The sequence below is a fragment of the Cryptomeria japonica genome, chromosome 8 (genome assembly GCF_030272615.1).
Source record: "Cryptomeria japonica chromosome 8, Sugi_1.0, whole genome shotgun sequence".
Lineage (NCBI taxonomy): Eukaryota > Viridiplantae > Streptophyta > Pinopsida > Cupressales > Cupressaceae > Cryptomeria > Cryptomeria japonica.
The window spans coordinates 239057148-239069240 of NC_081412.1; the positions used below are offsets into that span (position 1 = coordinate 239057148).

At 38.4% G+C, this 12093-nt stretch overlaps 1 protein-coding gene across 5 annotated transcripts in view; it reads left to right on the plus strand.

Annotated features, from left to right (window-relative positions):
- Positions 1 to 12093, plus strand: part of LOC131033225 (exonuclease 1) — a 200388-nt gene that overhangs the window by 45258 nt on the left and 143037 nt on the right. For all 5 annotated transcript variants that reach the window (XM_059209863.1, XM_059209864.1, XM_059209865.1 and 2 more), the window contains exons 3-5: positions 5936 to 6059; positions 6283 to 6420; positions 6586 to 6795. In XM_059209863.1, the coding sequence (XP_059065846.1) occupies positions 5936 to 6059; positions 6283 to 6420; positions 6586 to 6795 (472 nt within the window). The remainder of the gene's footprint in view (positions 1 to 5935; positions 6060 to 6282; positions 6421 to 6585; positions 6796 to 12093) is intronic.

Sequence of the window (12093 nt, forward strand, 5' to 3'; positions counted from 1 at the left end):
TAGATATGTTAAGATATGGACCGCCACATGCGAAACAGACATTTCAGTATTCCGGCCCTAGAAAGGCTGTACCCCTTTGAAAAGGAGCATCCATGCTGCTGCTATGTGATTGGAGGATTGTAGCATGGAAATTTCCCACATCATGGACTTTGAGAGATCGTCACGACATTTTCTTGGGTCTGTGATGTCCATCTGCTCAAGCTTTGTGCATGTTTCTTCTCTTTGGGTGCATAGTCATTTCCCTTGTCTAAATTTAAATACTTACTATACAAAGGATCATATTCGTCTTGATTCATGACCATGATTTTACCTGTGCTATACACTATCTTTACAGCTTGCACATGATCAGCTAGTCTACTTCATTGCAGTCACTCACTACCCATAACAAGTGATCAAAGTTTTAGTCTGTGTTCAAGGTTCAGCATTAATAAAATAATATCAGTTTATCTAGACTTTATTGTACATTGTGAAGTGTTGCTATTCTACCTCATCAAGTTGAGGACAACTACATCTCTATTTTATCACCTCTTGCTTAAAGGAAATCAGGTTTCATTCTCAGTTCTTCTCTCAGTTTTTGTTGGAGTTACCTTGACAACACTATATTTTCCTCATGGTATTCTTCCTTGCTGCTAGATCTGATACAAGGATGCTTGGAGCTGTTTGACATCATTTTCAGATTGACAACATCTTTCTTCATTCTTTCACCATTCACCATTGACTCCGGTACTCAAGTTGAACCTTAAATTCCCTTGAGATTTTTGAGGGTCATTTTGGGTAGAATGTGCTTTGGGAAGGTATTCATTAAGTGTCTAGTAGTGATTTCCTTTTTATTTTCAGATATATGTAAGGCTGGGGTTTGTTTGTTTGGATGTTGCTCATTTAATTTGCATCCTAGAGTTTCCATAAATTTGAAAACTGCATTGCATAGTTTGATTATTTGGGTTTGGGAGTTGTAAATAAAAAAGAAAAGTGAATGTAGACAAGTAAATAACTTAATTGTTATTGTAGGTAGATTATGATTTACTTTTTTTTTTCTACTGTCATTTCTACTTGGAAATAGACACAATAAAAACCTCCCTTTGGTTGGGACTCACAATCATTTCGAGGACAAATTTCCTACACATCAACCTAAACCATGATTTTCTTATCTTTTTTGACCCTAGGTTTACAAGTTTTTACTTAGGGGCCATTCCTCACACAGTTTTGTTTCATTGTGTTAAGTTGAATTTAACTTGGTCTATCCATCTCATAGAAACGGGCCTCGGACTCGACGTGAACTTGGCAAGGGTGACTCAACTCAGGACTCAACGAAAAAAACTCGGCTAGGACTCGATAAAGTGAAAAACCAAATATATTTGGAGATTTTTAAGGATTTAAAACTTGTTTCATGCACCCTTTATTAAATAAACCTTAAATACACAATAACATAATCAAATAGAAGCTAATTTGCTCACATACACAAGTATACATCGATCACATTAGTATAAACACAAATTGTAGCTGAAGGAAATAGCAAACATAGATATATAAATATTGTCAAATGTATACAAAACTCATGGAATATGAATCCATGACATCAAATGTTCCACACAAATATCAAAACAAGTACAAGTCTATGGCTTAGAGGAGCCTGCATCCTTCCTACGAAGGTGTCTAAGGTAGGTCTTGGATGATTCAACAACCATAGTCTCTGCCTGTGACTCCATTCCACCCTCACCAACATCATCTTTGTTTGTTTTTGGCTCTGCTTGTGCTCTAACCTCCTCCCTTGCCATGGCTGCAGCCTCAACTTCTACCTAGTTGATCCAATCAAGGTCCTCGTCACTAAAGATAGGATCCATAGCCTAAGTGATCCATTCAGATTTTGGATCGACCTCCTCTAGCGGGATCGGGGTGGTGTCATGGTCCAAAACCTGTCTTTGTCTAAGACGGAGGTTGTAATGAACAAAGAATAGATCATTCAACTTCTCCACAAACAGTCTATTGCGCCTCTTGGAGTGTATGTGCTCAAACATACTCCAATTGGGCTCGCAACTGGAAGCACTGCATGGTTGGCTCAAAATACAAATGGCTATCTACTGAAGATTTGGTGTTTTAGGACCAAACAACTGCCACCATCTATCTAAGATGAGAAAAAGAAAAAAAAAATTAGTCTCATTTAATAATAAATTGAATAATATATAATTTAAATTATTCTCTTAAAATAGATTTTTACTTGGCTGCAGTTTTGTACGATTGTCTTTGCAAAGCTAACAAGTGAAGACCTCCCCTTCTACATTATGAAAGGCCTCTATCTCGTGGATTATAGTGCTACTATGACCAGGCTACATTCGCTCTATTATTGAGTAGAGCCCATTAAGAACCTCCTCATCCGCCTTGAAATTAGAGCGGAAATGGAATGCTCGTTTGAGGTAATAAGCGACTGCATGGAGGGGCTTGTGAAGTTGGGCTTGTGAAGTTGGACTTGCCATCTCCTATCAATGATGTTCCAAATGGGACAATACTTAATCTCATCTCCTCCATAGACAAATTTGATGGTCTCCTTGGCCCTATCCATGCCCTCATATATGTAGCCCAATGTGGGCTTCTCCCCATCAACAACTCATAGAAGAACTACCAAGGGCTCAATGAATTGCAAATATCGTGAAACATTATCTAATATCAGTTAACTTAAGTGTGAATGAAAATAAGCAAATAAAAGAAAAATGCGAATAAAAATTAAAAGATTGGCTCATCAAAAACGCAATCTGCCACATTAATTATTGTAGCAGTCATAGCATAGGATGAGGAAGTCCACTCCTCACCAACAAATATACACCTCAAAGCTGCCTTACATCGAATCAAGGATTTCAATGTGATGAAATTTGTGGCAAATCTAGTGATTGACAAATCAACTCCTTTTGCCCCATTTATTGCCTCATTAGGCAAAGGACCCATGAATGATTGTATACAAATCTGCAAATCCTTGTCTACATATGTCTAGATCCATGGAAGCTCGCCAATATCCTCCAACATGAAGTGAAGGCAATGGGTGGCACATGGAGACCAAAATTTAGATGGGTGCCTCTCCATCAAAAGTTTACTTGCAGCAACATAATTTGTTGCAATATTGGTCACCACTTGTACAACATTCTCCTCACCCACCTTATGTATGACCTCTTCTATAGCCTCACATATGAAAGTGACATTTTTTGAATGTGTAAAAGCATCAATGGACTTCAGGAACATGGTGCCACCTGAAATTTGAAAATAAAGCAAAATCAATGATCATTCAATAAATCTTAAATTAAAAATACTAATCACTAAATCAAATTCAAATTATTCAATCACCTGCTAAAGAAACAAGATAATTCTAGAGTGTCCTGTTTCTCCTATCGATCCAACCATCGGTCATGATGGTGCACCCCTTCTTGCTCCATGTCTTGGGGCTGGTCTTCTAATGTGGCCTTTACATCAGCCAGCGATTCTATCAAAATTGGGCCACTTAAGTCAGATTCAGAAGAAGCTGTGAACCTTGCCCCACAAATAGTGATGGTATCAACCATGCTCTGCCAATAAGGATACTCGCCACAAATAAATTAAATAAGATAATATGTCCAATAAAAATTCAGTAGACAAAGCAAACTGCAAATATTAAAAATTTAAAACAATCAAATAAAAAGGAATTACTTGGCTGCAAAGAATGGAATGGTGCAATAGTACCAAAGTCTTCCAATTGCACGTCTAGCCGCATCATGTTTTTCCTTGTTCCAACCCATGCTCTCAAACTATGATTGGGCAGTAGGAGTAGTGCGTGGCTCAAAATTTTAATCCATCCTAGATTTACAAACTTTAGGACCAATGCTAACACTCCCATTACCACTGACACTAGTACTAGCAGTCACACTAGGATGATATGGAAGCATGGAAGAAACCTCTCCAACACAACCAATGCTAGCCAACTCCTCCCTTTGCCTCTTCATATTTTTTTGAGCTTCAAATGTTTCTAGTTGCACTTGGCACTCCCGAAAAGCCTCAGGAGTTGCTTTAGTGCAAGGATCAACATCATGGCAATGTATGCCAACAATGTGGTATTTCAATCTATTTATGCCTCCATGAAAGATTGTTATGCACTATGTACATTTTGCCTGTCCCTTTTTTTGCCCGGGGAAATATACAGTATGTTTCTAAGCTGGATCTCTTGTACCTGGGATTGTTCTAGGAGTAGTAGTAGAACTAGACATTGTGAAAAATGTGGTTTTCAAAAGTGTCCAAGTCCAGGCCCGTAAGAGTCGCCCAAGGTCACCCGGCTCGGGACTCCCAGAGTCCTGGCGAGTTCGGTCGAGTCTTGGATCTTTGAGGGGTACTAATTTGCATGGTTTAAGCATCATGGCATGGTATGTGTGCAAGTTGATACTTCAACCGATTAATACCTCCCACATTGTATTTCGTTTTGCAATGAAAACATGCTATTTCACCTTTTTTGTCTCAGGGATGGCATGTTTCCAATAAGGATCCTTTCTAATTGGGTAGACATTATGCTTGAAATTTTGGATCAATTTATAAATGAATGGAAAGCTCCAATAAACTATAAATGAGAAAAATTTAGCTTTTACACTTTCTAACTGAATTAAAAAAAGATGAAAAAGCTAAGAACAATTAGGGTTTGCAACTAAAGAATTAAAGAAAAAAACTAAAAATAGCTAGGGTTTGATTATTCGATAGTTAGGGTTTCTTTTTTTTTCCCCCATTAACCTAAAATGAAATAGAATAAAACAAATGTACAACAAAATGGAAATTTGAAATTTAAAAAACAAAAAACAACAATAAATGCTAACTTACCTCTTCAAATTTGCTCCAAAAATGAAGAAAGACAGCTCCAAATTAGTGGTGGCCTCCTCCAAATCTTCCTTCATCTCCTCGAAATACATCACTGCAAGCTACTAGCCTGCCCAAATGATCTCAATCACTATTTGTCTTCATTCAGTCTGCTGGTTTTCTCTTCAAGGGCATACTATTTTTGTCCTCCTTGTGCTTGAAAACAATAAGAATGAATTTTTAGGACAATTAAAAGTTCGTTTGTTTTAAGTCAAAAGTGTGTTTTTTTTAGTGTTTTTGCTGACTTTTATGTCTACTTGAGTGGCAAAGTTTGGGGAGCGGGACTTGCCGAGTTTGGCGAGACTTGTAGACTTGGCCAGACTCGGAGAGTCCAAGTCTAGAGTCTTTGAGGCCCAACAAGTTCAACTCGCCTTTGGACTTGCCAAGTCTGGGTACGTCTAGGCAAATCCTGTAACTATGATCCTATGTACTTTGCAAATTAATGCTTAAACATACCTTATTGGCAAACTCATATGATTTGGGGTTGGTTATATGCTTTGAGACTATGGTTATTTACTATTCATTGAAGAAATCAACCATGTTACCTTGGTAGCACAATGAATGATATTGTGAGCAAAGTGTTGAATGGTGGGATGCCAGCTACATAACAGTTATATGTGTTTATCCTCATTTTTGTCTAAGCTTGATTGAATCTGATAAAAATCTACAGTAATATTTCTGTGCTTATTAAGAATGATTGTATGTTTATGAATGCTAAAAATTTGGCTCCTGACAAATTCAAATTTTTATTCCTTGTTCTATTGATTGAGTCCTAATGTTTATCCTCTTGAAAGTTAAATACTTCAGGTTTCTTTGACCTTCAGAAAAGTTTTCTATTTAGTATTTCAGCACTCTCCAGTAATTTCATGGTTTTTTTGCTAATTTTTATCTAATGCTGAAGTATTGATCATATAGTTTTTTAACACAAAGAATGTTTCTATTGTGTGCTGGTACTAAGATGCAGCATTGCTATATTCTGGCCTTTTTGAATATATGCTGTATAATTCTATGCATCTACTAATGAAGAAGCTGTCCAGAACAATAAGTTAAAGAACTCATTAGGCAATTGATTTTTCAGGGTAAGGAAGGAGAATTTGGAACGTGCAATTGAACATGAGTCATGTGGCAATAATGCTGCAGCTTATGAGTGCTATCAAAAGGCTGTAGACATATCACCCTTAATAGCTTTTCAACTCATCCAGGTAGGCAAATCATGCCCATAGGTGGGCAATTCTATTTCTCTCAATAGGTTGATGTCCTTTGCCATGTGTGGGAATTTATTTATCCCATAATGCAGCTGGAGATCAATAAACTGTTGCCTTCAGTGTATGTGGAACTCCTTAGTGGGGTTTGTGCTGCTGTTTGAAATTGAGCTGATTATGTAATTACTTACTATTTTTTAGCTCTAATGTTTTTTGTCAAAAGGTTTTGCGCCAGGAGAATGTTGATTATATTGTCGCCCCTTATGAGGCAGATGCTCAAATGACATATTTATCCATCAAAAGGCATGTAGAGGCTGTGATTACAGAAGATTCTGACCTAATTCCATTTGGCTGTCTGAGGGTGAGATTATAGTTTTCAATTTTTTTCTTCTGGGAAAGCTAATCTTGTACTTTATTATGGTACATAAAGAATTTTCAATTATAATTTAGATTATGTGTCTGGCTAAAATATTATTGCTGTACACTGTGTTCTCTTATGCTTCAAAACATGGATGCTTGTAAGCAGATTATTTTCAAAATGGACAAATATGGCAATGGTGTTGAATTTCAATATGCAGAGCTTGCAAGAAACAAGGACTTGAGCTTTACTAGTTTTACAAAGGAGATGGTTCTTGAGATGTGCATCTTGAGTGGTTGTGATTATCTCCAGTCTTTGCAGGGGATGGGACTTAAGAGGGCTCATGGTTTAATAAAGAGATTCAAAAGCCATGAGAAGGTCTGCTTCGATTAACCACATATCCTCTATATTTTTCACATGATATAGATATGATATATGTATTGTGTATTTTAAGGGGTTTCAAAGTTCTCGAAACCTTATATCATGGTTTGTGATTAAAATGCTTTTAAAATATTTGAATTGTATGCTTTTTATCCTTTACGATTTTCTTAGAAACATTGTTGTCATCCTTATAGAACCATGTAAAACCACCACTGATGTTAGAGTCAACATGTTTGCACACCTCACCAGCTTTCTCACAAGTTCAAAATCGAAGTATGTACAATTTTGAAACAATATATTAGTGCAAGAAAAAAGTCCCCTTGTTTCCTTAAAGGGGGCCTCATATGTCAATTAGGCGTGTTTTGCTAGATTGGGACCCAAATAATTTCTTTTACGTTTGGCTCGTACCCTTTTTAGTTTTTATGCATTGGATGTACTGCATGTAGTGTATGTAGGCATATGATATTACTATTGGAAATGTTGTCATTGATGTCAAAGGAATATAGACGATTGTTGAAAGTTGTCATTAGTGTCATAGTGAATAGACTAGATCGTTAGAAATTGTTATTGATGTCAAAGCATAATTCATTGATATCAAGAGGGAAATAATTGATGTCACAATGATCTTATCAATGAAGAATAGGGAATATCTTATGAAGAGCAGATTTTATCTATGTTCCACGGAGTTTTGGGGACGGGGATGATAGGGCATGGCGGGACATGTTTTCGGTACTGTGGTACTTTTGGGCCATTTTCAAGGGAACAATAGGGGATGGCTGTTAAAAAAATAGGAGGATTTTAAAAATAGAGAAATTTTAAATATGCAAATCATAACAATGATAAAACATTCATCATAGACATTAATACATAGCATTAGACTTGAATTGAGATTTCACATGAGAATCGACAAAGTTACAAACATTTTACCAAAATTCAAATGCTTTCATTCATCTTTGTCAATAAACATATGTCACAAGCATCCATAATAGACATAGATATTAAACATCCATAACTATAAAATGACATAAACTGTAAACAAAAAACATGGAAGTCCATAATCAACTGTCCATAATAATGTCAAGATAGAACTAAGAAAATATATGGCTGTCTATAATCAGGACATGGTAGGTCTAAGGGTTTAAATCAAGATCAGAGCTCGAGTCTCTATCTAAGTCACTGTCACTATTAGAGGTTTGTTGTGCATTGCACACACTCCCTGTCGCCGACAGGGTCCCCCTCTCTTAGTTTTCAGCCTTTGTTTTGCTGAGTTCTGCGTGGAGAGTCACGCCATTTTTGAGTGCCCAAAATCAGTCCAAGAGAGATCTGGTCATAGCGTGAGCCTGGAATCTGCAAGGTGATTTTAACGCTTAAGGTTCAAAACTTGCAAAATGTCCTTTTTTCGCCAAAATTGCCTAAACTAAGCTAAATGTCAAAGGCCTTGCGAAATATCTATTTTCGCCGAAATTGGCAAATGAAGGTATAACGCGAAAAGGCTGAAGTTTGAAAAAGCTCCATTTTCGCCGAAATTGGCAAATGCACGTTAAACTTAAAAAAGTTAAAGCTTTCATAAAATCGCAAAGTTCTGAATTTCGGCGATATGGGGTAGAATGCAAAAAGCGTTTAAAACTTGGCAAAAATCGCGAAAGCCCCGTATTTCCCGAATTTCGGCGATATAAGGTAGAATGCCAAAAGCGTTAGACTTTGCAAAAGTTGTTAAAGTGCCAAACTTCGGCGATATAGAGTGAAAAGTGTTTTAAAAAGTTAAACCTTGCAAAATCATGTAAAGTGCCGAAATTCGGCGATATAGAGTGAAATGTGAAAAGTTTAAACCTTGCAAAATCATGTAAAGTGCCGAAATTCGGCGATATAGAGTGAAATGTGAAAAAGTTAAACGTTGCAAAATCATGTAAAGTGCTGAAATTCGGCGATATAGAGTGAAATGTGAAAATGTTAAACCTTGCAAAATCATGTAAAGTGCCGAAATTCGGCGATATAGAGTGAAATGTGAAAAAGTTAAACCCTGCAAAATCTTGTAAAGTCCCGAAATTCGGCGTTAGGGAGTAAAATGCCAAAAAGTTAAAGCTTTCATAAAATCGCAAACTCTCGAACTTCGGCGGATAGGAAGTAGAATGTCAAAAACGTTAAACTTGCAAAAAATCGTAAAAATCCCGAATTTCGGCGATATGGGGTAAAGTGTTTTAAAAAGTTAAAGTTTGCAAAGAATCGTTGCAACCTGAAAATCGCCAGTTTTAACATTCGCAAAATGGAGGTTTTACCTTGAAATAGGGAAGGGCGTCATTTTTTTTATATAAAATCGCAAGCTGTGCATTTTATCTTTTTTCCCCGAAAACGCAAGACATAAGATAGGGGGGCACTTTTGCAAGCTTGCAAAGAATGGTCTTTTTTCCCGCAAATCGGGCAAAAAGGAGAATCGCAGAATAGTTGAAGGGCGTTAGGCTTCATGAGTTTGCAAAAATCGCTCTAGCCCGAAGATCACCTAGCAAGGAGAATTTCGCAAAACTTGGTAGAAGGGTGTTTCAAAATTCGCGTTTTATGCCTTCTACCCCGTGAAAGTCGCAAGTTGGGGAAGGCGTTATAACTCTTCGAAATTTGAGAAGGCACTGGTTAATCCGATTTTTGCGTAATAGGGTTTTATCTCAAGGTTTCCAAAGCCCTCCCAGCCAAAACGCGAGTTAAGGAAAAGTAGAAAGGCGTTAAGACTTTGCAAAATTGCCCAAGTCTCCGAAATTTCAAGAATCACATTTTGCAAAAGGTCATTTTTGGCCGAAGATCATCTCGCGTTGGGCAGTCTGCTAGGTAGGATTTGATTCTCTCCTTCAAATCCTTAATTTATGCAAAAATTGGTCATGATTTTTTTTGAAAGTATCAAGCGTAGCATGCAATAACAAAACCGGCTAGGAAAATTGACCGTTGAAATAAAATTCAGACTTAGAGAAATTTTGAATATTTTAAAAAAACTGAACTTAGGCCAAACTCTTTTCCAAGTACAAAATTGGCAGTCGTTAAAACATCCAAGCCCTGAGTCGCAAAATTGAGCATTTGCCCGTGCCGTCATAATTGGTCAGAAGTGACACTGTTGAAACTCCCTCCAAGCAACAAATTTTAAACAAAACCAACTTAGTTTCCTATTTCATAGCATTTCATGTCCAAATTAATCAAGCTCTTTTGCTGAAGCATCGTACTTTCTTCAGATTACAGTGTTCCATTGATCCTTATGTGCTAACGTTATCCTCTTTTAACTAACCTGTTTGTTTCCTTCATCTCGTCTCGTAATCCGCGTCCGTTTGTGCAGGATAGATGCCTAAATCTGCGGTAGAATCCTCAAAGACGCCTGGTGCAGTCGGAACATCTCGAGCTTCTAAATCAGACATCCCCCGCAAAGGCGAGAAGATGAAATACTAGTACCAGAGAGGAGGACTGAGGGAGTCAGAGGTCTAGAGCATATGGGAAAACGTAGGCGATACTGACTTGGGCCACATAGACATTCAGGACTTCTGAGACTGGGTATATTCCCCTAATGCCTATGGCAGGCCTAGGCGGATGATGGAAAGTGGTATCGCCTAGGCAGCAAGATTTCCTCCATCAGTGCAGAATTATGAGCTAGTAGTTGAGGCTGTGCAACATTATCAACCAGAGACTAGATTAGTGGTTATGGAGAATATGGTCCTAGCAGACTTCACACCTGAGGCCATTGGTGAAGCATTCAACATCCCGTTCCCGAATAACCCCATTGCGACAACCATAGATGAAGCACAAGTGGCATATGACATGAACCCTGCTAAATGCAGGATATTGATAAACGAGGAATGGTATAAGGAGAGAAGGCCTCCGAGTATTAGAATTGGGAAAAAGACCCCCAGAAGTGACTTTCATAATGAGCATGGGGATATGGTCACCTTGCTTAGTCGGGTTATGGGACTCCCCTAGTCTAACCTTTTTGAAGAATGAATGTTCTACTTTACGGAGCAGGTCTTTGCTGGGAAATCCAAGTTCGACTGGGCCCAGATCATCAGTGATAATATCCATACTCAGTTGGTCGAACTTGAAGAGAAAAAGCACTTCACCATGACCTCTTACCTAGTTTATATGTTCGCCCGACACTAGCCACTAACAGGGTTAATCAAGAAGGGTGAAATTGGGAACGGGCCCAATCAGGTGAAGGTGTACGACTGCTATCCTCAACTACATTACCATGACATAGCTCAGAGGGAAAAGAACAACCCTGCTTATGCAATTGGTCAGTATGAGCGTGTCAATGACGCCTTCACAATGCGCCTAGTCAGGTTGATGCAAGGGGGATTGCACATAAGGCTCTTAGAGAAGGCTACCATTTTGGTACAAAGGTATGACGCTTGGTTTATTCAATTCCCTAGGTTCTCCTATATCCGGATAGCTGGCTTTGAAGGAGCTCCGTTCCGACTTCCATGCTATCCAACAGACAAAGTAATTCTTCTGGAAGTTGCAAGGCAAGTATGTCCAGCGGGCAGCTTACTCAGAGACAAGAAGTAGTCCGGATTCACCTTCCCTATGATTTTGGGTAACCTCGATGCGCATTTAAAGAATGCAGCACATGCTGATGAGTCACTTGCTGAATTAGCCTCTTATGGCCTCCAGGAACATTTCCCAAGGAAATGTTTTGATCATGACAATTTGGCAAAAAGAGCCTATTGCAGGCGTTACAGAGCAAAGGAATCAATTGAAGACTATTGGAAGAATTGTTCTGATGACAATGACGTCCGAGGGCGTGAATATTCAAGGTTAAGTGTGCAGCAAATGCGACTTTATGAATACTGTGGGGTCCCGGATCAAGTGACAGATTTTAGAAATTGCTTGCAAGTTCGGGAGTTTGAGGCAGTAAGGCACCTCTTGCCGTGCATTGATTGGTCTCTGGATCCAATAACTGATTTTGAGGCAGTTATGGCAGCCCCGGGAAGGTACACTGATCATTGGTTACACCAGCAGATTGAGAGACTAACCCATGAGGGAGTTCAATTCACATACCATATGATGGGTAGTCTTGATTCTCAGTCCTCGGAAGATGAGGGAACCTCAAGTGCACCAAAGGAAGAGGTTGAGAAACCCGAAAAAAGGAAGAAAGCCAGAGCTAATAGAGGGACTTGGACATCAAAAAGGACTAGAAGGGAAAAGATCCGTATTAGAAGATCAAAAGTCACTTCATCATCCAAGGACCCCAGTTCCGATGATGATGTAGTTGAACTTGATTATATACCTGTTCCGCCTTCCTAGAGCGATGTTGATGCATTTGAGGGTGAT